This window comes from Oncorhynchus nerka, linkage group LG15 (assembly GCF_034236695.1).
Source record: "Oncorhynchus nerka isolate Pitt River linkage group LG15, Oner_Uvic_2.0, whole genome shotgun sequence".
Taxonomy (NCBI): domain Eukaryota; kingdom Metazoa; phylum Chordata; class Actinopteri; order Salmoniformes; family Salmonidae; genus Oncorhynchus; species Oncorhynchus nerka.
The window spans coordinates 13,791,465-13,818,537 of NC_088410.1; the positions used below are offsets into that span (position 1 = coordinate 13,791,465).

At 47.2% G+C, this 27,073-nt stretch overlaps 1 protein-coding gene across 1 annotated transcript in view; it reads right to left on the reverse strand.

Moving 5' to 3' along the window:
* pkd1a (polycystic kidney disease 1a) overlaps positions 1-27,073 on the reverse strand; it is a 187,354-nt gene that overhangs the window by 30,512 nt on the left and 129,769 nt on the right. The window contains 15 exon segments of the mRNA XM_065001039.1: positions 2,022-2,144; positions 3,770-3,896; positions 4,043-4,253; positions 4,559-4,702; positions 10,198-10,368; positions 10,507-10,699; positions 15,199-15,378; positions 17,236-17,320; positions 20,913-21,081; positions 22,096-22,348; positions 22,804-22,860; positions 23,377-23,459; positions 24,182-24,403; positions 24,406-24,471; positions 25,655-25,799. Coding sequence (XP_064857111.1) covers positions 2,022-2,144; positions 3,770-3,896; positions 4,043-4,253; positions 4,559-4,702; positions 10,198-10,368; positions 10,507-10,699; positions 15,199-15,378; positions 17,236-17,320; positions 20,913-21,081; positions 22,096-22,348; positions 22,804-22,860; positions 23,377-23,459; positions 24,182-24,403; positions 24,406-24,471; positions 25,655-25,799 — 2,229 coding nt within the window.

Sequence of the window (27,073 nt, forward strand, 5' to 3'; positions counted from 1 at the left end):
TCACCTAGACAACCAGACCAAGACAACCAGACCAAGACAACCAGACCTAGACAACCAGACCTAGACAACCAGACAACCAGACTAGGACAACCAGACCTAGACAACCACCTAGACTACCAGACAACCAGACCTAGACAACCAGACCTAGACAACCAGACCTAGACAACCAGACCTAAACAACCAGACAACCAGACCTAGACAACCAGACCTAGACAACCAGACCTAGACAACCAGACAACCAGACCTAGACAACCAGACCTAGACAACCAGACAACCAGACCTAGACAACCAGATCTAGACAACCAGACCTAGACAACCAGACCTAGACAACCAGACCTAGACAACCAGACAACCAGACCTAGACAACCAGACCTAGACAACCAGACAACCAGACCTAGACAACCAGATCTAGACAACCAGACCTAGACAACCAGATCTAGACAACCATATCTAGACAACCAGACTAGGACAACCAGATCTAGACAACCAGACTAGGACAACCAGACTATGACAACCAGACTAGGATAACCAGATCTAGACAACCAGACTAGGACAACCAGATCTAGACAACCAGATCTAGACAACCAGACTAGGACAACCAGACTATGACAACCAGACTAGGACAACCAGATCTAGACAACCAGACTAGGACAACCAGACTAGGACAACCAGACTAGGACAACCAGACCTAGACAACCAGACTAGGACAACCAGACTAGGACAACCAGATCTAGACAACCAGATCTAGACAACCAGACTAGGACAACCAGACTAGGACAACCAGACTAGGACAACCAGACTAGGACAACCAGATCTAGACAACCAGACCTAGACAACCAGATCTAGACAACCAGACTAGGACAACCAGATCTAGACAACCAGATCTAGACAACCAGACTAGGACAACCAGATCTAGACAACCAGATCTAGACTACCAGACCTAGACAACCAGATCTAGACAACCAGACAATCAGATCTAGACAACCAGACTAGGATAACCAGACCTAGACAACCAGACCTAGACAACCACCTAGACTACCAGACAACCAGACCTAGACAACCAGACCTAGACAACCACCTAGACAACCAGACCTAGACAACCAGACCTAGACTACCAGACCTAGACAACCAGACAACCAGACCTAGACAACCAGACCTAGACAACCAGACCTAGACAACCACCTAGACTACCAGACAACCAGACCTAGACAACCAGACCTAAACAACCAGACAACCAGACCTAGACAACCAGACCTAGACAACCAGACCTAGACAACCAGACCTAGACAACCAGACAACCAGACCTAGACAACCAGACCTAAACAACCAGACAACCAGACCTAGACAACCAGACCTAGACAACCAGACAACCAGACCTAGACAACCACCTAGACTACCAGACAACCAGACCTAGACAACCAGACCTAGACAACCAGACCTAGACAACCAGACCTAAACAACCAGACAACCAGACCTAGACAACCAGACCTAGACAACCAGACAACCAGACCTAGACAACCAGACCTAGACAACCAGACCTAGACAACCAGACCTAAACAACCAGACAACCAGACCCAGACAACCAGACCTAGACAACCAGACCTAGACAACCAGACCTAGACAACCAGACCTAGACAACCAGACAACCAGACCTAGACAACCAGACCTAGACAACCAGACAACCAGACCTAGACAACCAGACCTAGACAACCACCTAGTCTACCAGACAACCAGACCTAGTCTACCAGACAACCAGACCTAGACTAGACACATCTGTCTGTCTACATTTCAGACAGCTCCCATCTCAACTGACCCGGTTTCCTGCTATATCAGGCCGGTGCTCTACTTTATATTAAGAGTTATCTCTCTCACACACACACACACACACACGCCACGTACACACCTCTCTCTCACACACACACACACACTCTACGTACACACCTCTCTCACACACACACACACGCCACGTACACACCTCTCTCTCACACACACACACACACACACTCACGCCACGTACACACCTCTCCAGGGACACCGTTAAAGATGAGGAAGGAGCTTCCTGCCATGGAGTTGTCCAGGAAGTCATCTATCTCCACTGACTCCTGGTCCACCTGGGAGGACGGCACCTGTTCTACTGACACACACTTATACACACACACACACACACACACACACACACAGGGACGCACACGGCGGGATGCAAAACACACACAGACACACAGAGCCTTTATGAAGGATTCAGGGATTTAAATGCATAATGGTGGAGATGTGACGAGTGGATGTGTGTGTTCTAAAGATGTGTGTTCTAAAGGTGTGTGTTCTAAAGGTGTGTGTTCTAAAGGTGTGTGTTCTAAAGGTGTGTGTTCGAAAGATGTGTGTTCTAAAGATGTGTCTTCTAAAGGTGTGTGTTCTAAAGGTGTGTGTTCTAAAGGTGTGTGTTCTAAAGGTGTGTGTTCTAAAGATGTGTGTTCTAAAGGTGTGTGTTCTAAAGATGTGTGTTGGGTTCTAAAGGTGTGTGTTCTAAAGATGTGTGTTGTGTTCTAAAGGTGTGTGTTCTAAAGATGTGTGTTGTGTTCTAAAGATGTGTGTTCTAAAGGTGTGTGTTCTAAAGATGTGTGTTCTAAAGGTGTGTGTTCTAAAGATGTGTGTTCTAAAGGTGTGTGTTCTAAAGATGTGTGTTCTAAAGGTGTGTGTTCTAAAGGTGTGTGTTCTAAAGATGTGTGTTCTAAAGGTGTGTGTTCTAAAGATGTGTGTTCTAAAGATATGTGTTCTAAAGGTGTGTGTTCTAAAGATGTGTGTTCTAAAGGTGTGTGTTCTAAAGGTGTGTGTTCTAAAGATGTGTGTTGTGTTCTAAAGGTGTGTGTTCTAAAGATGTGTGTTGTGTTCTAAAGGTGTGTGATCTAAAGATGTGTGTTGTGTGTTGTGTTCTAAAGGTGTGTGTTCTAAAGATGTGTGTTGTGTTCTAAAGATGTGTGTTCTAAAGATGTGTGTTCTAAAGGTGTGTGTTCTAAAGGTGTGTGTTCTAAAGATGTGTGTTGTGTTCTAAATGTGTGTGTTTTAAAGGTGTGTGTTGTGTTCTAAAGGTGTGTGTTCTAAAGATGTGTGTTGTGTTCTAAAGGTGTGTGTTCTAAAGGTGTGTGTTCTAAAGATGTGTGTTCTAAAGGTGTGTGTTCTAAAGATGTGTGTTGTGTTCTAAAGGTGTGTGTGTTTTAAAGGTGTGTGTTCTAAAGGTGTGTGTTCTAAAGATGTGTGTTCTAAAGGTGTGTGTTCTAAAGGTGTGTGTGTTCTAAAGGTGTGTGTTCTAAAGGTGTGTGCTCTAAAGGTGTGTGCTCTAAAGATATGTGTTCTAAAGATGTGTGTTCTAAAGGTGTGTGTTCTAAAGTTGCGTCTGTGTGTTCTAAAGATGTGTGTTCTAAAGGTGTGTGTTCTAAAGGTGTGTGTTCTAAAGATGTGTGTTCTAAAGGTGTGTGTGTTCTAAAGGTGTGTGTTCTAAAGGTGTGTGTTCTAAAGATGTGTGTTCTAAAGGTGTGTGTGTTCTAAAGGTGTGTGTTCTAAAGGTGTGTGCTCTAAAGATGTGTGTTCTAAAGGTGTGTGTTCTAAAGATGTGTGTTCTAAAGGTGTGTGCTCTAAAGGTGTGTGTTCTAAAGGTGTGTGTTCTAAAGTTGTGTCTGTGTGTTCTAAAGATGTGTGTTCTAAAGGTGTGTGTGTATTCTAAAGGTGTGTGTATGTGTGTTCTAAAAGTGTGTGTGTGTGTGTGTGTGTGTGTCACCTTGCTACGACTCATCCTGAAGAGAGTGAAGACCAGCAGGTAGAGGGGGTAAATCACCAGACAGCTGACCACTCCCACAGCCACAGTCTCCACATTCACCACCACCAGCCTGGACACTGCTACAGAGCTACAGTAGGACAACACAGTCAGTACTGGAACACACACACACACACAGACACACACACAGGCATGGACACACACAGACACGGACACACACACACGCGCGCGCACGCACGCACGCACGCACACACACACACACACACACTCCCCTACCTGTAGCTCCTATTGGCCACGGTGCTGTACCACATGGTGTTAGCCAGCAGACAGAGCTGTAGCAGCAGGGCGCAGCATGTCGCCCTCTGGAGGCGGGTAAAGGGACTGCGGACGGGCCGTTCCCATAGCGACAGCCACAAGTGACTCTCACACAGAGCACGCTGAAGCTCCCAGTTCAGGAGGCGGGGCAACCGACGAAGCTCTGCCTCTTCTGAAGGTCAGGACACGCCCACAGGAAGCAGAAAAAAAGGAAGGAGGAATTAAAAGAGGAAGTAGTGAGTTTGTATGAATGAACGGACCACTGATTTGTGATCAGTGCTCCTGTTCAAAGTCCAACTGTTATCCTTAACGGCTATATGACAAAACTGTCCCTAGATCAGTTGTCGAGGCAGCGGTGGTGAGATGTGGATAGACTCCTGCACCATGTTGGAGACCATTTGGCTAAGGGTGTGACTCATAAACTATGAGGGTAGGGGCTAGGGGGAGGGGCTTAGAGCTCGGGGTTAGGGTCCTTACCTGAGACCTCCACCTCTATCTCCACGCCTCCAGCTGTCCTCTCGTTGTCCACTGACAGCCACTCCTCTACCAGGAAATAGTAACTGCTTCCTGTCTGTAGGTCCTTCACCAGGACGTACTGGAGCTTCCATGCTGGAGACAGACCTGGGAGGAGAGAAAGGGCACATTTACTAGGTTGCTTACGGTTTGACAATGAGATCTACTGTGAGTATATAATAATAATAATGATATTTATCAGGGCCTAAATGATCACCTGCCAAGGCGGGGCTCCACAGCATTCCACTCACATTTGTGAGTTAAAAACAGTCAAGTATGATCACATTTACAGTAAAATAAATGCTGCATTAGCTGTTTTCAATGTATTTATGCCGTTTTGTTAATCAATACGAATCCCATATGGCCTGTTCCACCTCGCGCTGCAACACTGCCTGGCTGGGGGCTGTGCTGGGGGCTGTGCTGGGGGCTGTGCACACGTGAAGAACTGAGTGAAAGATTCATTTTTAGAAGCGCCATGTACAGGCATAAAAGTTGGTCTAATTCAATTTAAACTAACCTCTACTGAAGTGAGACTTTGTCCTTGTGTTTCCTGGCCATTTCCATGGTTGTGTTCAGAGGCTAGGTTGTTTTTCTATGTTTGAGTTTCAACTGCTAGGAAAGACAACGCCACTCTAGGCGCGTTACCACGGTAACCACCACGCCACCACGCTTCTAGTAGCCAGACTCAATCTCACAGGCACAAACGTTACTCTAGTCGCATTACCACGGTAACCATAACGCTTCTACTAGCCAGACTCAATCTCACAGGCACAAATGTTACTCTAGTCGTGTTACCACGGTAACCACCACGCTTCTAGAAGCCAGACTCAATCTCACAGGCACAAACGTCACTCTAGTCGTGTTACCACGGTAACCACCACGCTTCTAGAAGCCAGACTCAATCTCACAGGCACAAACATCACTCTAGTCGCGTTACCACGGTAACCACAACGCTTCTAGAAGCCAGACTCAATCTCACAGGCACAAACATTACTCGTCGCGTTACCATGGTAACCACCGCGCTTCTAGAAGCCAGACTCAATCTCACAGGCACAAACGTGACTCTAGTCACGTTACCACGGTAACCATAACACTTCTACTAGCCAGACTCAATCTCACAGGCACAAATTTCACTCTAGTCACATTACCACGGTAACCTGAACATTTTTGTCTCATCTGTGATATTTTGGCTAAAAGACTCACGTCACAAAAAATGTAATGAAACAATACACCACATTCAGTTTTTATTTGTAAAAAAAAAAAAGGTGAGTGGAAGTAGGGGGTGACCTGGGGAGCTCTGAGGGACCTGAAAATGTTTATAATAAACCATTGCATGCATATCATCTATTTTGCATAGTGGCATAGAGCAGTAGAGTAGAGGCATCTACATTTTAGTAGCCTAGGGTTTGTAAAAAAATGTGGTCCCGGAAAAATGTTGCCTTTATGTTCATGCAATTCTACATCATTTTACATGATTGGAGACTTTGATCTAATGTTTTTTTTAACTGTGAGCGAAATGACAGGCTACTTTGACACGGACAAACTGAGGTCAATAAAAACAAACTTGAACCCATCAATAGTCCAGACCTGGATGTGTGGAGACACAATATGAGGAGGAAATTACAGTCCTAAAAATGCTTTCCAGTTTCACTGACTCCCCTAATGATGCTCAGATCACTCCCCTAATGATGCTCAGATCACTCACCTAATGATGCTCAGATCACTCCCCTAATGATGCTCAGATCACTCACCTAATGATGCTCAGATCCACTCCCCTAATGATGCTCAGATCACTCACCTAATGATGCTCAGATGACTCACCTAATGATGCTCAGATCACTCACCTAATGATGCTCAGATCACTCACCTAATGATGCTCAGCTCACTCACCTAATGATGCTCAGATCACTCACCTAATGATGCTCAGATCACTCACCTAATGATGCTCAGATCACTCACCTAATGATGCTCAGATCACTCACCTAATGATGCTCAGATCACACCTAATGATGCTCAGATCACTCACCTAATGATGCTCAGATCACTCCCCTAATGATGCTCAGATCACTCCCCTAATGATGCTCAGATCACTCACCTAATGATGCTCAGATCACTCCCCTAATGATGCTCAGATCACTCACCTAATGATGCTCAGATCCACTCCCCTAATGATGCTCAGATCACTCACCTAATGATGCTCAGATGACTCACCTAATGATGCTCAGATCACTCACCTAATGATGCTCAGATCACTCACCTAATGATGCTCAGCTCACTCACCTAATGATGCTCAGATCACTCACCTAATGATGCTCAGATCACTCACCTAATGATGCTCAGATCACTCACCTAATGATGCTCAGATCACACCTAATGATGCTCAGATCACTCACCTAATGATGCTCAGATCACTCACCTAATGATGCTCAGATCACTCACCTAATGATGCTCAGATCACTCACCTAATGATGCTCAGATCACTCACCTAATGATGCTCAGATCACTCCCCTAATGATGCTCAGATCACTCACCTAATGATGCTCAGATCACTCCCCTAATGATGCTCAGATCACTCCCCTAATGATGCTCAGATCACTCACCTAATGATGCTCAGATCACTCACCTAATGATGCTCAGATCACTCACCTAATGATGCTCAGATCACTCACCTAATGATGCTCAGATCACTCACCTAATGATGCTCAGATCACACCTAATGATGCTCAGATCACTCACCTAATGATGCTCAGATCACTCACCTAATGATGCTCAGATCACTCACCTAATGATGCTCAGATCACTACCCTAATGATGCTCAGATCACTCACCTAATGATGCTCAGATCACTCCCCTAATGATGCTCAGATCACTCCCCTAATGATGCTCAGATCACTCACCTAATGATGCTCAGATCACTCACCTAATGATGCTCAGATCACTCACCTAATGATGCTCAGATCACTCACCTAATGATGCTCAGATCACTCCCCTAATGATGCTCAGATCACTCACCTAATGATGCTCAGATCACTCACCTAATGATGCTCAGATCACTCACCTAATGATGCTCAGATCACTCACCTAATGATGCTCAGATCACTCCCCTAATGATGCTCAGATCATTCACCTAATGATGCTCAGATCACTCACCTAATGATGCTCAGATCACTCCCCTAATGATGCTCAGATCACTCACCTAATGATGCTCAGATCACTCACCTAATGATGCTCAGATCACTCACCTAATGATGCTCAGATCACTCACCTAATGATGCTCAGATCACTCACCTAATGATGCTCAGATCACTCACCTAATGATGCTCAGATCACTCACCTAATGATGCTTAGATCACTCACCTAATGATGCTCAGATCACTCCCTAATGATGCTCAGATCACTCACCTAATGATGCTCAGATCACTCACCTAATGATGCTCAGATCACTCACCTAATGATGCTCAGATCACTCACCTAATGATGCTCAGATCACTCACCTAATGATGCTCAGATCACTCACCTAATGATGCTCAGATCACTCACCTAATGATGCTCAGATCACTCCCTAATGATGCTCAGATCACTCACCTAATGATGCTCAGATCACTCACCTAATGATGCTCAGATCACTCACCTAATGATGCTCAGATCACTCACCTAATGATGCTCAGATCACTCACCTAATGATGCTCAGATCACTCCCCTAATGATGCTCAGATCACTCACCTAATGATGCTCAGATCACTCACCTAATGATGCTCAGATCACTCACCTAATGATGCTCAGATCACTCACCTAATGATGCTCAGATCACTCACCTAATGATGCTCAGATCACTCCCCTAATGATGCTCAGATCACTCACCAGTCCGATGTGTTTGTGCCAAAAGCCTCTCTCTCTTTACTATGTAAAACAATATTTAGAAGTTGATCAAATATTGTTCCAGCCTGCAGCAGACAGATGAGTCTTCTGTTTTCTACAGGAGACATTTGCTTTTCAACCTGTGTTTCCCTGCGTTTTCTATTTGAAATATTGTGAACGGCCTGTTTTGTCTGCATGCTGTCGTTCACTGACAGATGTGCAGCACATCCCTGACTGTAGGCCTTGTTATTGGGCGACACACAATCCACAGCCAGGCAGTTTTTCAAAAGAAACTATTGATCCTCTGTGGCTAAATGATAGACCTTCTCATGGTGTAGTAGGACAAACTGAATCCTTTCATTTCTTTCTGAACAGACAGCCTTGATTCTGTAACTAAATGAATGATGAAGTGCAACGCTGGACAGACGGGAGTTGCAGGTTCATGTCTATCAGAACAGAGAGGGAGAGAGAACACAGGAAGTGAATCTCATTCTAGTTCTGTGAGAGATACAGGCTTGCTACTCACACAGCCATGGCCACGTGTTGGTCTCAAACAGGGTGCGATGTTGCGCCAACTCGAATACAACCCGAATCAACTCTTAGAATATCAGACCTAAGCTGTAAGTACTTTTTCACACTACGTTTTAATTATTTATTATCTTTCAAATGAACGAAGAGGCAAGAACTTTGATCGCTTCAATTCAAATGTTTACATTGCAAAAAGTACCTATGTTTCATGTCTGGAGAGGTACTGGGGAGGTACTGGGGAGGTACTGGAGAGGTACTGGGGAGGTACTGGGGAGGTACTGGAGAGGTACTGGGGAGGTACTGGGGAGGTACTGGAGAGGTACTGGGGAGGTACTGGAGAGGTACTGGGGAGGTACTGGAGAGGTACTGGGGAGGTACTGGGGAGGTACTGGAGAGGTACTGGGGAGGTACTGGGGAGGTACTGGAGAGGTACTGGGGAGGTACTGGGGAGGTACTGGGGAGGTACTGGAGAGGTACTGGGGAGGTACTGGGGAGGTACTGGAGAGGTACTGGGGAGGTACTGGAGAGGTACTGGGGAGGTACTGGGGAGGTTACTGGAGAGGTACTGGAGAGGTACTGGGGAGGTACTGGGGAGGTACTGGAGAGGTACTGGGGAGGTACAGGGGAGGTACTGGGGAGGTACTGGGGAGGTACTGGAGAGGTACTGGAGAGGTACTGGTGATAATACATTATTCTTTTTTTTAGGAACATTACAAAGCATGTTCATCCGTTATTTAGTGTTTTGTTGGTTTAATTTGAGTTGATTGGGGGGGGGGGGGGGGCTGGTAAAAATCCTCTGAGTGGCTGGTAGATTTGTCTTTCTATCTGCCACAGTGGCTAATATGAATATTATGAATAATATTAATAATAGTATAAATAATGATAATAATGTGAATAATAGTAATATGAATATGAATAATATGAATATAAATATGAATAATAATATGAATAATGATAATAATAATAAGAAGAATGATAATAATATGAATAATACTACTAATATGAATAATAATATGAATAATAACTATATGAATAATAATAATACAAATAACTATGTGAATAATGATAATAATAATATGACTAATAATATGAATAATAATCATATGAATAATAATAATATGAATAATAATATGAATAATAATATGACATTGTACTTGTAACATGCTTTTCAAAAATCCAAAGTACCTCCATATGTGTTAGTGTGTGTGTCCTCCTACCCTTGTTGTCGTGCCAGACGCGGATCTTCCAGACGCTGCCCAGGCTAGTTTCCGTGGCGATGTGGAAGATGTCCAGTCCATTACGTGCGAAGGCCCCGGGGCTGTCCAGGTGTCGATGCCCGCTACGCCCCTCACAGCCGTACACACTGATGCCTACATGTGCTGACGTGCCTAGCAGACAGGGGGAGGAGTTAGATATACACAGCATATAATAATTATGTGATATGTTTCTGCCCTTTGTGAATAAAAGTCTAATTGATTAAACGTCAAATTTCTTTTCATTTGAATCCGTAACCTTTGCCTTCTCACCTGCCCCGCGGCTGAAGCCGGTCTTGACCTGCACCTCGTACTTGAATGTTCCGTCGTGTCCACAGAGCGGCACCGTTCCCGCCCTCCTCAGGTCCAGCTGGTCCAGTTTATGTAAGATGGCCGCCGCCACGGCGTAACACAGCAACCCCACCACACACGTCAACAACACCACGAGGCTGGGAACCCCCCGCTCCTAAAGGACGAGAGGAGAGAAGATGTGTGTGTGTGAAAGTCAGCTGATTTCACAGTAGGGCATCGTAACATTACAGTGTGTTTCCTCAACATAAATCACATGTTATTGGTCACATGGTTAGCAGATGTTAACGCGAGTGTAGCGAAATGCTTCTAGTTTCGACAGTGCAGTAATATCTAACAAGTAATCTAACACTTCCACAACAACTACCTTATACACACAAATCTGAAGGGATGGAATGAGAATATGTACATGTAGCGGCAAAGGCAAGATGCAATAGATGGTATAAAATGAGTCATGTAAGATATGTAAACATTTGTATGTATTATTTAAAGTGACTAGCGATCCATTTATTAAAGTGGCCAATGATTTGAGTCTGTATGTAGGCAGCAGCCTCTCTGCCTCTCTGTGTTAGTGGTGCCTGTTTAACAGTCTGATGGCCTGGAGATAGAAGCTGTTTTTCAGTCTCTCGGTCCCAGCTTTGATGCACCTCTACTGACCTCGCCTTCTGGATGATAGCGGGGTGAACAGGCAGTGGCTCGGGTGGTTGTTGTCCTTGATGATATTTTTGTCCTTCCTGTGAGAACGGGTGCTGTAGGTGTCCTGGAGGGCACCCCCGGTGATGCGTTGTGCAAGCCAAATTTCTTCAGCCTCCTGAGGTTCAAGAGGCGCTGTTGCGCCTTCTTCACTACACTGTCTGTGTGGGTGGACCATTTCAGTTTGTCCGTGATGTGTACGCCGAGGAACTTAAAACATTCCACCTTCTCCACTGCGGTCCCATCGATGTGGATAGGGGGGAGGGGGGGGAGTGCTCCCTCTGCTGTTTCCTGAAGTCCACGATCATGTCCTTTGTTTTGTTGACATTGAGTGAGAGGTTGTTTTCCTGACACCACACTCCGAGTGTCCTCACCTCCTCCCTGTAGGCCGTCTCGTTGTTGTTGGTAATCAAGCCCACTACTGTAGTGTCGTCTACAAACTTGATGATTGAGTTGGAGGTGTGCATGGCCACGCAGTCATGGGTGAACAGGGAGTACAGGAGGAGGCTGAGCACGCACCCTTGTGGAGCCCCAGTGTTGAGGATCAGCGAAGTGGAGATGTTGTTACCTATCCTCACCACCTGGGGGCGGCCCATCAGAAAGTCCCGGACCCAATTACACAGGGCGGGGTCAAGACCCAGGGCCTCAAGCTTAATGATGAGCTTGGAGGGTACTATGGTGTTGAAGACTGAGCTGTAGTCAACGAACAGCATTCTTACATAGGTATTCCTCTTGTCCAGATGGGTTAGGGCAGTGTGCAGCGTGTTGGCGATTGCATCGTCTGTGGACCTATTGGGGTGGTAAGCAAACTGAAGTGGGTCTAGGGTGGCAGGTAAGGTGGTGGTGATCCTTGACTAGTGATCCTTGACTAGTCTCTCAAAGCACTTCGTGATGACAGAAGTGAGTGCTATGGGGCGATAGTCATTTAGTTCAGTTATCTTTGCTTTCTTGGGTACAGGAACAAGCTTCCATCTTGAAGCATGTGGGGACAGCAGACTGGGATAGGGAGAGATTGAATATGTCCGTAAACACATCAGCCAGCTGGTGTGGGCATTCTCTGAGGGATACCGTCTGGGCCAGTAGCCTTGGGAGGGTTAACACGTTTACATGTCTTACTCACAACGGCCACGGAGAAGGAGAGGGGAGGCCTGCAGTCCTTGGTAGCGGGTCGCATCGGTGGCAATGTATTATCCTCAAAGCGGGCAAAGAAGGTGTTTAGTTTGTCTGGAAGCAAGACGTCAGTGTCCGTGACGTGGCTGGGTTTCTTTTTGTAGTCCGTAACTGCCTGTAGACCCTGCCACATACATCTAGTTTCTGAGCCGTTGAATTGCGACTCCATTTTGTCCCTATACCGACATATCATTTGCTTGATTGCTTTGCGGTAGGGAATAACTACACTGTTTTTATTCAGCCATATCCTCAGTCATCTTTCCATGGTTAAATGCAGTAGGTCACACTTTCAGTTTTGCGCAACTTCCGCCATCTAGCCACAGTTTCTGGTTAGGGTAGGTTTTGATAGTCACAGTGGGTACAACATCTCCAATGCACCTCCTTATAAACTCACTCACCGAATCAGCATATAAATCAATGTTAACCTCTGAGACTGCCAGGAACATTTCTCAGTCCGCGTGATCAAAACAATCTTGAAACGTGGATTCTGATTGGTCAGACCAGCGTTGAATGGTTCTTGTCAAGGGTGCATCCTGTTTGAGTTTCTGCCTATAGGACAGTAGGAGGAAAATGGAGTCGTGGTCGGATTTGCTGAAGGGGGGGCGGGGGAGGGCCTTGTATGCATCGTGGAAGTTAGAGTGGCAGTGGTCCAGTGTATTGCCCCGCGCGAGTGCTACAGTCATGTTGATAGATTTAGGTAGCCTTCTTCTCAAATTTGCTTTGTTAAAATCCCCATCTACAATAAATGCAGCCTCGGAATATATGGTTTCCAGCTAACATAAAGTCTAGTGAAGTTCCTTGAGGGCCGTTGTGGTATTCGCTTGAGGGGGGCTTTACACGGCTGTGATAATAACCGACGAGAATTCTCTTTGGAGATAATATGGTCGGCATTTGATTGTAAGGAATTCTAAGTCAGGTGAACAAAAGGACTTGTGTTCCTGTATGTTGTTATGATTACACCATGAGTCGTTAATCATGAAGCATACACCCCCGCCCTTCTTCTCAGAGAGATGTTTATTTCTGTCGGCGCGACAGCATGAAGAATCCCAGTGGCTGTACAGACACCAACAACATATCCCGAGTGAGCCATGTTTCCTTGAAACAGAGAATGTTACAGTCTCTGATGTCTCTCTGGAAGGCAACCCTTGCTCGAATTTTGTCTACCTTGTTGTCTAGAGACTAGACACTGGTGAGTAATATACTCTGAAGCAGTGAGAGGCAGCTCCGTCTTCCTCTTCTGCCGCGACGTTGTTTTGGGTCGGCCTCTGGGATTAGATCCAATGTCCTGGGTGGTGAACCGAACAAAGGATCCACTTCGGGAAAGTCGTATTCCTGGTCATAATGTTGGGAAAGTCGTATTCCTGGTCATAATGTTGGGAAAGTCGTATTCCTGGTCATAATGTTGGGAAAGTCGTATTCCTGGTCATAATGTTGGGAAAGACGTATTCCTGGTCATAATGTTGGGAAAGTCGTATTCCTGGTCATAATGTTGGGAAAGTCGTATTCCTGGTCATAATGTTGGTAAGTTGACGTCGCTCTGATATCCAATAGTTCTTCCCGGCTGAATGTCATAACACTTAAGATTTTCTGGGCTAATAATGTAAGAAATAATATATAAAAAAACTAAATACTGCATAGTTTCCTAAGGACTAGAAGCGAGGCGACCATCTCTGTCGGCGCCATCTGTGTGTGTATTATCAGGTGTGTGTGTTTATCAGGTATATCTCTACTTTTTTTTTAAACAACCTTTAAGCTTTATTTATTAACTAGGCAAGTCAGTTAAGAACAAATTATTATTTACAATGACGGCCTACCGGGGAACAGTGGGTTAACTGCCTTGCTCAGGGCAGAACAACAGATTTTTACCTTGTCAGCTCGGGATTCGTTCTAGCAGCCTTTAGGTTACTGGCCGAACGCTCTAACCACTAGGCTACCTGCAGCCCCTACACTCTAACCACTAAGCTACCTGCAGCCCCTACACTCTAACCACTAGGCTACCTGCAGCCCCTACACTCTAACCACTAGGCTACCTGCAGCCCCTACACTCTAACCACTAGGCTACCTGCAGCCCCTACACTCTAACCACTAGGCTACCTGCAGCCCCTACACTCTAACCACTAGGCTACCTGCAGTCCCTACACTCTAACCACTAGGCTACCTGCAGCCCCTACACTCTAACCACTAGGCTACCTGCAGCCCCTACACTCTAACCACTAGGCTACCTGCAGCCCCTACACTCTAACCACTAGGCTACCTGCAGCCCCTACACTCTAACCACTAGGCTACGCTACCTGCCGCCCCTACACTCTAACCACTAGGCTACCTGCAGCCCCTACACTCTAACCACTAGGCTACCTGCAGCCCCTACACTCTAACCACTAGTCTACCTGCAGCCCCTACACTCTAACCACTAGGCTACCTGCAGCCCCTACACTCTAACCACTAGGCTACCTGCCGCCCCTACACTCTAACCACTAGGCTACCTGCAGCCCCTACACTCTAACCACTAGGCTACCTGCAGCCCCTACACTCTAACCACTAGGCTACCTGCAGCCCCTACACTCTAACCACTAGGCTACCTGCAGCCCCTACACTCTAACCACTAGGCTACCTGCCGCCCCTACACTCTAACCACTAGGCTACCTGCCGCCCCTACACTCTAACCACTAGGCTACCTGCAGCCCCTACACTCTAACCACTAGTCTACCTGCAGCCCCTACACTCTAACCACTAGGCTACGCTACCTGCCGCCCCTACACTCTAACCACTAGTCTACCTGCAGCCCCTACTTACAGGCCGTATGAAGGTGACAGCATCAGGTGGAACGAAGAGACTGGCAGCGAAGGCTGTGAGGTGCCGGGTGCTGCAGACGGCCCGGCTGGCATTAGTCTCTGCCAGCGGCACCATGCCGTCCGTACGCCACAGCTTGGCGCTCTCACTGAAGTACTGGCACAGGGACGTAAACACACCCACCTAGAGAAGGGATGGAATGAGTCAGAGAGATATTTAGAAGGGATGGAATGAGTCAGAGAGATATTTAGAAGGGATGGAATGAGTCAGAGAGATATTTAGAAGGGATGGAATGAGTCAGAGAGATATTTAGAAGGGATGGAATGAGTCAGAGAGATATTTAGAAGGGATGGAATGAGTCAGAGAGATATTTAGAAGGGATGGAATGAGTCAGAGAGATATTTAGAAGGGATGGAATGAGTCAGAGAGATATTTAGAAGGGATGGAATGAGTCAGAGAGATATTTAGAAGGGATGGAATGAGTCAGAGAGATATTTAGAAGGGATGGAATGAGTCAGAGAGATATTTAGAAGGGATGGAATGAGTCAGAGAGATATTTAGAAGGGATGGAATGAGTCAGAGAGATATTTAGAAGGGATGGAATGAGTCAGAGAGATATTTAGAAGGGACGGAATGAGTCAGAGAGATATTTAGAAGGGACGGAATGAGTCAGAGAGATATTTAGAAGGGATGGAATGAGTCAGAGAGATATTTAGAAGGGACGGAATGAGTCAGAGAGATATTTAGAAGGGACGGAATGAGTCAGAGAGATATTTAGAAGGGAAGGTCGGGGTTTTCAACGCAAGTCAACACTTGGTTTCCTTCTTAGAGAGCTTGTTTAACAACAGATTCTATCAAGTACATACACTCACTGGATAGTTTATTAGGTACACCCATCTAGTACCCGGTCAGACCCCCCACCCTTTTGCCTCCAGAACACCCCAAACTCTTTGGGTCATGGATTCTACAAGGTGTCGGGGACCTTCCACAGGGATGCTAGTTCATGCTGACGCGATGGCGTTACACAGTTGCTGCAGATTGGACGGTGGTACATTCATGCTACCAACAGCACGCTCCATCTCTTCCCAGTTCTATTGGCTGTGGCGTTCCATCGGTGCTCAGTTGGTATCAAGAGACCTAACGTGTGCTAAGAAAACATTTACCACACCAGTACACCACCGCCACCAGGCAGGATGGGTCAGCTGTCCAGTGTTGGTGATGGCGTGCCCACTGGAGACGCTTCTTCTTGTTTTTAGCTGATAGGAGTGGAACCCGGTGTGGTCGTCTGCTGTATTGGCCAATCCGGGACAAGGATCGATGAGTTGTGTTTTCTGAGATGCCGTTCTGCACAACACTGTTGTATTGTGTCGTCATTTGTCTGTTTATGGCCCTGAATGTTCGCTTGCACGATTCTTGCCATTCTCTTTCGACTTCTCTCATCAACGAGCTGTTTTCACCCACAGGACTGCCACTGACTGGATGTTTTGTGTTCATTCTTCACACATCATTCTCGGTAAACCCTAGACTGTCGTGTGTGAAAAGCCCAGGAGGGACGTTTCTGAGATACTGTATCCGGTGTACCTGGCACCAACGATCAAACCACACTCAGAGTCTCTTAGGTCACTAGTTTTGTCCATTGTAATGTTCAATGGAACAGTAACTGAATGCCTCGATGCCTGTCTGCCTGCGTTATATCAAGCCCTGGACAGGTGGCTCACTGTCTGTAGGAGTTAACCATCTTCCTGAACAGGGTGGTGTACCTAATAAACTGTCCTGTAGGAGTTAACCATCTTCCTGAACAGGGTGGTGTACCTAATAAACTGTCCTGTAGGAGTGAACCATCTTCCTGAACAGGGTGGTGTACCTAATAAACTGTCCTGTAGGAGTTAACCATCTTCCTGAACAGGGTGGTGTACCTAATAAACTGTCCTGTAGGTGTATGTATAATGTTTTATAACGTCCTTTATAATGTGACACTGTATTATGACACTGACTCTAAGCGACAATGAGTTATACATTTAAGTTTTAACAAACACCCACCTCCAGACGCACCCCCGCGCTGGGGGAGTCAGTGGTACAGCCCGTTGTCACGTTGACATAGTAGTCCAGGGTTGTGTCATGGGACCTGGGCAACCGGAGAAGAGAGAGGGGTGGTTGGTTAGATCTGAGTAAAATGGTTGACATGTATACACAGCATTTTTAGTAGTCTCTACTGAAGTGTTTCACTCTCTTGACAAGAGGAAGTTCATCTCATGACTTAACATAAGACATCCAGAGTAGAGAGACCGCTTAGACAGACGAGAGAGACAGAGAGAGACCGCTTAGACAGACGAGAGAGACAGAGAGAGACCGCTTAGACAGATGAGAGAGACCACTTAGACAGACGAGAGACGAGAGATACAGAGAGAGACCACTTAGACAGATGAGAGAGACAGAGAGAGACCGCTTAGACAGACGAGAGAGACAGAGAGAGACCGCTTAGACAGACGAGAGAGACAGAGAGAGACCGCTTAGACAGACGAGAGACAGAGAGAGACCGCTTAGACAGATGAGAGAGACCACTTAGACAGACGAGAGACGAGAGATACAGAGAGAGACCACTTAGACAGATGAGAGAGACAGAGAGAGACCGCTAAGACAGACGAGAGAGACAGAGAGAGACCGCTTAGACAGACGAGAGAGACAGAGAGACCGCTTACAGATGAGAGAGACCACTTAGACAGACGAGAGAGACAGAGAGAGACCGCTTAGACAGACGAGAGAGACAGAGAGACCGCTTAGACAGACGAGAGAGACAGAGAGACCACTTAGACAGATGAGAGAGACCACTTAGACAGACGAGAGAGAGAGAGAGAGACCGCTTAGACAGACGAGAGAGACAGAGAGAGACCGCTTAGACAGATGAGAGAGACAGAGAGAGACCGCTTAGACAGACGAGAGACAGAGAGAGACCGCTTAGACCGATGAGAGAGACCACTTAGACAGACGAGAGACGAGAGATACAGAGAGAGACCACTTAGACAGATGAGAGAGACAGAGAGAGACCGCTTAGACAGACGAGAGAGACAGAGAGAGACCGCTTAGACAGACGAGAGAGACAGAGAGACCGCTTAGACAGATGAGAGAGACCACTTAGACAGACGAGAGAGACAGAGAGAGACCGCTTAGACAGACGAGAGAGACAGAGAGACCGCTTAGACAGACGAGAGAGACAGAGAGACCACTTAGACAGATGAGAGAGACCACTTAGACAGACGAGAGAGAGAGAGAGAGAGACCGCTTAGACAGACGAGAGAGACAGAGAGAGACCGCTTAGACAGATGAGAGAGACAGAGAGAGACCGCTTAGACAGACGAGAGAGACAGAGAGAGACCGCTTAGACAGACGAGAGAGACAGAGAGACCGCTTAGACAGATGAGAGAGACCACTTAGACAGACGAGAGAGACAGAGAGAGACCGCTTAGACAGACGAGAGAGACCGCTTAGACAGACGAGAGAGACAGAGAGAGACCGCTTAGACAGACGAGAGAGACAGAGAGACCACTTAGACAGATGAGAGAGACCACTTAGACAGACGAGAGAGAGAGAGAGAGAGACCGCTTAAACAGACGAGAGAGACAGAGAGAGACCGCTTAGACAGACGAGAGAGACAGAGAGACCGCTTAGACAGATGAGAGAGACAGAGAGAGACCGCTTAGACAGATGAGGGAGACCACTTAGACAGACGAGAGACAGAGAGAGACCGCTTAGACACTAGAGAGAGACAGAGCGAGACCACTTAGACAGACGAGAGAGACAGAGAGAGACCACTTAGACAGACAAGAGAGACAGAGCGAAACCACTTAGACAGACAAGAGAGACAGAAACAGAGAGAGACCACTTAGACAGACGGGAGACAGAGAGACCACTTAGACAGACAAGAGAGAGACCACTTAGACAGACAAGAGAGACAGAGAGACCGCTTAGACAGACGAGAGAGACAGAGACAGAGAGAGACCACTTAGACAGACAGAGACAGAGAAAGAGAGAGAAATAAAGAGAAAGAGAGATACAATAAAGCAATAAGGCCCAAGGGCAGTGCCTGGATACAGTAATGTGTAATATTAATAGTAGACCACTGTTCCCTCTAACTGCTCTCTGCACTGAGTGTCAGGTCTGCTGAGCACGTTTACTGTGAACACTGAGGCTGTACACGCTTTAAGTTACAGATTTACTGTGAACACCGAGGCTGTACCAGCTTTAAGTTAGAGATTTACTGTGAACACTGAGGCTGTACACGCTTTAAGTTACAGTTTTACTGTGAACACTGAGGCTGTACCAGCTTTAAGTTAGAGATTTACTGTGAACACTGAGGCTGTACCAGCTTTAAGTTACAGTTTTACTGTGAACACTGAGGCTGTACCAGCTTTAAGTTACAGATTTACTGTGAACACTGAGGCTGTACCAGCTTTAAGTTAGAGATTTACTGTGAACACTGAGGCTGTACCAGCTTTAAATTACAGTTTTACTGTGAAGACTGAGGCTGTACCAGCTTTAAGTTAGAGATTTACTGTGAACACTGAGGCTGTACCAGCTTTAAATTACAGTTTTACTGTGAAGACTGAGGCTGTACACGCTTTAAGTTACAGATTTACTGTGAACACTGAGGCTGTACCAGCTTTAAGTTACAGTTTTACTGTGAACACTGAGGCTGTACCAGCTTTAAGTTAGAGATTTACTGTGAACACTGAGGCTGTACCAGCTTCAGTGTTCAATGTAGGCTACATTCTATGAGACGTTTGAAAAACACATGCAGGGCTTGTTGACATGAACCTGTTTATCCACTTGTCCTTCAGACAAGGAGGTGACTGAAAATGTTGTTGAGTCGTTTGATGCAAGAAACCACTTTATGAAATAAAATGCATTATTATTCTCATCCCATTATTACAGAGAATCAGACTAATTATGCTTCCCTCTGCCGATTGGCTACTTAGCTTATTCAAGCCTGTCTCAAAATACAACACTGCCCCTTTAAGACAAAAAAGCTCTTTACCGGAGTCACTTTTCAAATGATGTCTAGAAATGCACACGTGTTGTGTCTTGTAGGAAGCAATCACTCCCCTACTGCTGACTATAACTGATCTATAACTGGGCTGATAGACTACAACTGATCTATAACTGGGCTGATAGACTACAACTGATCTATAACTGGGCTGATAACTCACCAACGAGCAAAGAATATGAACATCCCTACACGCAGCTCTCGCTTTGATCTCAAGACAAGCGCTTCTACCCACGACCGCTCATGCTGTAGACACAGTCCAGTTCAAAGTGAATGGCACAGATCCATATATGGCAATGGCCTATTTGAATATAGGCCTACTGCAGCTCTGATTGGTTATTGCGCACCGGTCTGTATTGAGTACGGTATAGAGTAGTGTGTGTCAATGCAATAGAATCCTACTCCGATGCGTTCTGCATACAACAAAATCTCTTTCACAGTTAGTTTTGCATACTAAGTCTTGCATAGTTCAGTTTGTTTCGGTATGTTCCATTGAAAGTGGCTAATATTGCGTTGATTCGAGCACAATTCTCACAGGGAAACGATAGTGTTAACGGGGAAAACTAAAAAGTTGAGGTTCTGTCTTGTGCCTCTCTACGCGGGCTGATATTCATTCTGCGTGGCAGTCCATAGAAGGAACATTGACTCATTCCATATCACTGTGGCAACCACTCACTCTGGGGACAGGAAGAAGGTGTACTTCCTGTGGTCCAGGTCCCGCCCCCTGGTCATGCTGAGTGTGATGCGTTTCCTGTCTGTGAAGTTGAACTCGTTGGGCCAGTTGGAGGAGTGGAGGTAGGTCATGATGGAGGGGTCCGCCTCGCTCACCTCTGACCTCACCCCGTCTGGAGAGGAGTAGGGGATAGGGGTGAGCTTACCCCCTCTCTGTACATCCCCTAAATACTGCCCCTATACACTATTCAATTCAATACAACTTTATTGATATCCCAAAAATGTCAATTACTTATTTGACTTGATTTGGCAATTGAAAAATACAATTTAGTCCCACATACCCTGCAAACGTACTATAAAGAGGTACAGCTAAAGTGGGAATAGGTATTATATTGTGATTATATTTATACTGCGAATCTGTTTCTATTGTGATTATATTGTGATTCTGTTTCTATTGTGACTATATTCCTATTGTGATTATATTTATATCGTGATTCTATTGTGATTATATTCCTATTGTGATTCTATTGTGATTCTATTTATATTGTGATTCCATTTCTATTGTGATTCTATTCCTATTGTGATTCTATATTGTGATTATATTGTGATTCTGTTTCTATTGATTATTTTTCTATTGGGATTCTATTTATATTGTGATTCTATTCCTATTGTGATTATATTGTGATTCTGTTTCTATTGTGATTCTATTCCTACTGTGATTCTATTCCTGTTGTGATTCTATTCCTATTGTGATTATATTCCTATTGTGATTCTAGTGTGATTCTATTTATATTGTGATTCTATTTTTATTGTCATTCTTTTTATATTGTGATTCTAGTGTGAATCTATGTCTATTGTGATTCTGTTTCTATTGTGATTATATTTCTATTTTGATTCTGTTTCTATTGTGATTCTATTTCTATTGTGATTCTGTTTCTATTGTGATTCTATTTCTATTGTGATTCTATTTCTATTGTGATTCTGTTTATATTGTGATTCTATTTCTATTGTGATTCTATTTCTATTGTGATTCTATTTCTATTGTGATTCTATTTCTATTGTGATTCTGTTTATATTGTGATTCTATTTCTATTGTGATTCTGTTTCTATTGTGATTCTGTTTCTATTGTGATTATATTTCTATTGTGATTCTGTTTCTATTGTGATTCTATTCCTATGATTGTTACCGTCCAGGGTGGTGAAGTTGAGTTGGATGAACAGTCCGGCCTGCTGGTTGGAGTTACCGGCGCTGACCCGTACGATGACAGAGTCACACCGGCTCACGTTAATGGCCCTGGCTAAAGGGACTCCCGTCACCCCTGCCCCATTGCTGTCGGTGGCGCTGCCATTGTTCACGGCAACGGTGATGGCTTGGTTGTCGTCGAGGTCTGAGATTGGGATCTGGGAACCGTTGTCTGCCCGGAACTCCATGGAGGCCACCTATAGTAGATTAGGATTAGAATAGAATTAGGATTAGAATAGATTAGGATTGATTAGAATTAGGATTAGAATAGAATTAGGATTGATTACAATTAGGATTAGAATAGATGAGGATGGATTAGAATTAGGATTAGAATAGATGAGGATGGATTAGAATTAGGATTAGAATAGAATTAGGATTGATAACAATTAGGATTAGAATAGATGAGGATGGATTAGAATTAGGATTAGAATAGATGAGGATGGATTAGAATTAGGATTAGAATAGATGAGGATGGATTAGAATTAGGATTAGAATAGATTAGGATGGATTAGAATTAGGATTAGAATAGATGAGGATGGATTAGAATTAGGATTAGAATAGATTAGAAGACATTGATATCAACATCATGAATCCGCCATAATAGAAAACACATCATACAGACAGTATAAATAAATAAGAAACAAGTCCATACCTCGGTACTGACTGTGTAGTTAGCCACAAAGTTAAAGGGGAACGGGTTGGGCTCCACCTGGAGAGGGGAGAGATGGGGAGGGAGGGAGGGAGGATGGGAGGGAGGGAGGGAGGGGAGGATGGGAGGGAGGGAGGGAGGGAGGGAGGGAGGATGGGAGGGAGGGAGGGAGGGAGGGAGGATGGGAGGGAGGGAGGGAGGGAGGATGGGAGGGAGGATGGGAGGGAGGGTGGGAGGGAGGATGGGAGGGAGGATGGGAGGGAGGGTGGGAGGGAGGATGGGAGGGAGGATGGGAGGGAGGGAGGGAGGGAGGATGGGAGGGAGGATGGGAGGGAGGGAGGGAGGAGGGAGGATGGGAGGGAGGGTGTGAGGGAGGGAGGGAGGGAGGGAGGGAGGGAGGGAGGGAGGGAGGGAGATTAAAACAGGTATGAAGGAATACACATCTATGATGACTTGATGAATGTGTACATGGGTAATTTGACGGACAGTCACTCTCACTCTCACACACACTTACACACACACACACACACACACACACACACACACACACACACACACACACACACACACACACACCTGGAACATGAGTTGTACCACGCTGGTAGCTGCTCTGCTCAGACTGTTGTTGAAGGCTCTGGGGATGGAGAACCGTCTGCACTCTGGGGAGGAGAACACAGTCCAATACAACTTGGTTTAATAGAACACAACAGTATAGAGCTTTATATAATAGAACATAATAGAATAACTTTATATAATAGAACATAATAAAATAACTTTATTTAATAGAACATAATAAAATAACTTTATATAATAGAACAGAACAGAATAGAAAACATGAGTGTCTGATTTAAGATTAAAAAAATGTCTTCAATTCAGTTCTCCACCCTACAAGACCACACACACACCCCCTCCCTTCTCTCCTCTATCACGTCCCCCACACACACACTCACAACCCCCCACACACACACTCACACCCCCCACACACACTCACCCCCCCACACACACTCACCCCCACACACCTACTCACTCCACCACACACACACTCACCCCCACACACACACTCAAGCCCCCACACACACACTCAAGCCCCCACACACCCACTCACACCCCCCCACACACACACACCCACACACTCACACCCACACACCCACACACTCACACACACTCACACCCCCTACAAACACACTCACACCCCCACTCACGTCCCCACACACCCCCTCCCGTCGATCCGCTCTCATGCCCCCACACTCACACCCCCCACCACACACACACTCACTCACCCCCCACACACACACTCACGCCCTCACACACCCCCTCCCTTCTCTCCTCTCTCGCGCCCCCCCCCCACTCACACCTTTCCACCTCCACTTTTTACACCTACCCGGTGAGTCATCGTCGTGGTAACAGAACAGTGACTGGGGGTCGGCCCGTTTTCCCGTGGCGGCAATCTCCGTCCCCCGCAGCACCAGTGGTTCCTCGTTAAGGACGCGGGAGTGCATCAGGATACGCATCAGCGCCGACGACAGATTATAGGCCTGGGCTGCTACGCGCAGGGGGTGTGCCTCGGGGGGCTGGTGAGGCTGGGGAAGGGAGGAGTCCAGCTGGAGGTCGGGGTAGGGGGCCCCAAGAGCTGCTGGGAGGCCGACTGGCTTACCTGGTGGATAAGGTCACCTGGAGGGAGGAGGAGAAAGGGGGGAGGAGGGAGGGAGAGAGGAAGGGAGCGAGATGGAAAGGAGGGAGAGGAGAGAGGAACGGGAGGAGAGGGTGGGAGGGAGAGGAGAGAGGAACAGGAGGAGTGGGTGGGAGGAAGAGGAGAGAGAGGAAGGGAGGGAGAGGAGAGAGGAACGGAAGGAGTGGGTGGGAGGGAGAGGAGAGAGGAACGGGAGGAGTGGGTGGGAGGGAGAGGAGAGAGAGAAAGGGAGGGAGAGGAAAGAGAGGAAGGGAGAAGGAGGAGGGAGGGAGAGGAGAGAGGTACGGGAGAAGGAGGAGGGAGGGAGGGAGAGGAGAGAGGAAAGGGAGGGAGAGGAGAGAGAGAAAGGGAGGGAGAGGAGAGAGAGAAAGGGAGGAAGGGAGGGAGAAGAGAGAGAGAAAGGGAGGGAGAGGAGAGAGAGGAAGGGAGGGAGAGGAGAGCGGAACGGGAGGAGTGGGTGGGAGGGAGAGGAGAGAGAGGAAGGGAGGGAGAGGAGAGAGAGAAAGGGAGGAAGAGGAGAGAGAGGAAGGGAGGGAGAGGAGAGAGAGGAAGGGAGGGAGAGGAAGGGAGGGAGAGGAGAGAGAGTAAGGGAGGGAAAGGAGAGAGAGGACGGGAGGGAGAGGAGAGTGAGGAAGGGAGGGAGAGGAGAGAGAGGAAGGGAGGGAGGGAGAGGAGAGAGAGGAAGGGAGGGAGAGGAGAGAGAGGAAGGGAGGGAGAGGAGAGAAGAACGGGAGGAGTGGGAGGGAGGGAGAGAAGAGAGAGGAAGGGAGGGAGAGGAGAGAGAGGAAGGGAGAAGGTGGTAAAGATGAAGCTTTCTGTAGAGTCTTGGAAAGTCTTAACTAAAATAGTGACATTTTCAACTATGTGTGTGTGTGTGTGTGTGTGTGTGTGTGTGTGTGTGTGTGTGTGTGTGTGTGTGTGTGTGTATGTGTATGTGTGTGTGTGTGTGTGTGTGTGTGTATTTGTGTATGTGTCTGTGTGTATGTGTATGTGTATGTGTATGTATGTATGTGTGTGTGTGTGTATGTGTGTGTGTGTGTGTGTGTGTGTGTGTGTGTGTGTGTGTGTGTGTGTGTGTGTGTGTGTGTGTGTGTGTGTGTGTGTGTGTGTGTGTATGTGTATGTGTATGTGTGTGTGTGTGTGTGTGTGTGTGTGTGTACTCACCCATGATGTTGAGGATGTTGTCTGCTATCTCAGTAGGTGTGACTGTTCCCTGCTTGGTGTCTGTCTCCAGGATGTCCAACATCAACTCCAGCTTATTCAACGTGCTGTTCTGACATTCCTCACAGATAAACTCCCGACTCACCGCCTGACACACACACACACACACACACACACACACACACACACACACACACACACACACACACACACATCAATACTTTAGTTTCCTAGAACACAAACTTTCCAATAATCAATAACAATTGATTCAATAAATATTGAAGTGTTTAATTGATTGAACTTTCTCCCTCCCTCCCTGCCCCTCTACCCTCCCTTCCTCCCTCTCACTCTGCCACTCCCTTCCTCACCCTCTACCCTCCCTCCCTCTCACCCTGCCTTTCCTCTCTACCTGCCCCTCTACCCTCCCTCTCACCCTGCCCTTCCCTCTCTCCCTGCCCCTCTACCCTCCCTCTCACCCTGCCCTTCCCTCCCTCTCACCCTGCCCCTCACTCCCCTCTCACCCTACCCCTCTCACCCTGCCCCTCACTCCCTCTCACCCTACCCCTCTCACCCTGCCCCTCACTCCCTCTCACCCTACCCCTCTCACCCTCCCTCCCTGCCCCTCTACCCTCACACCCTGCCACAGGCCCTCCTTCCTTCCCTCCCTAACCCTCTACCCTCCCTGCCTGCCCCTCTACCCTCCCTGCCCCTCTACCCTCACACCCTGCCCCTCTAACCTCCCTCCCTGCCCCTCTACCCTCCCTGCCCCTCTACCCTCCCTCCCTTACTGCCCCTCTACCCTCCCTGCCCCTCTACCCTCCCTTACTGCCCCTCTACCCTCCCTTACTGCCCCTCTACCCTCCCTTATTGCCCCTCTACCCTCCCTTACTGCCCCTCTACCCTCCCTCTCACCCTGCCCTTCCCTCCCTCTCACCATGCCCCTCACTCCCTCTCACCCTACCCCTCTCACCCTGCCCCTCACTCCCTCTCACCCTACCCCTCTCACCCTCCCTTCCTGCCCCTCTACCCTCACACCCTGCCACATACCCTCCCTCCCTCCCTGGCCCTCTACCCTCCCTGCCCCTCTACCCTCCCTGCCTGCCCCTCTTACCCTCCCTCCCTGCCCTCTACCCTCCCTGCCCCTCTACCCTCCCTCCCCCTTACTGCCCCTCTACCCCCTCCCCTGCCCCCCTTACTACCCTCCCCCTTACTGCCCCTCTACCCTCCCTTACTGCCCCTCTACCCTCCCTTATTGCCCCTCTACCCTCCCTTACTGCCCCTCTACCCTCCCTTACTGCCCCTCTACCCTCACACCCTGCCCCTCTACCCTCACACCCTGCCCCTCTACCCTCCCTCCCTGCGCCTCTACCCTCCCTGCCCCTCTACCCTCCCTCCCTTACTGCCCCTCTACCCTCCCTGCCC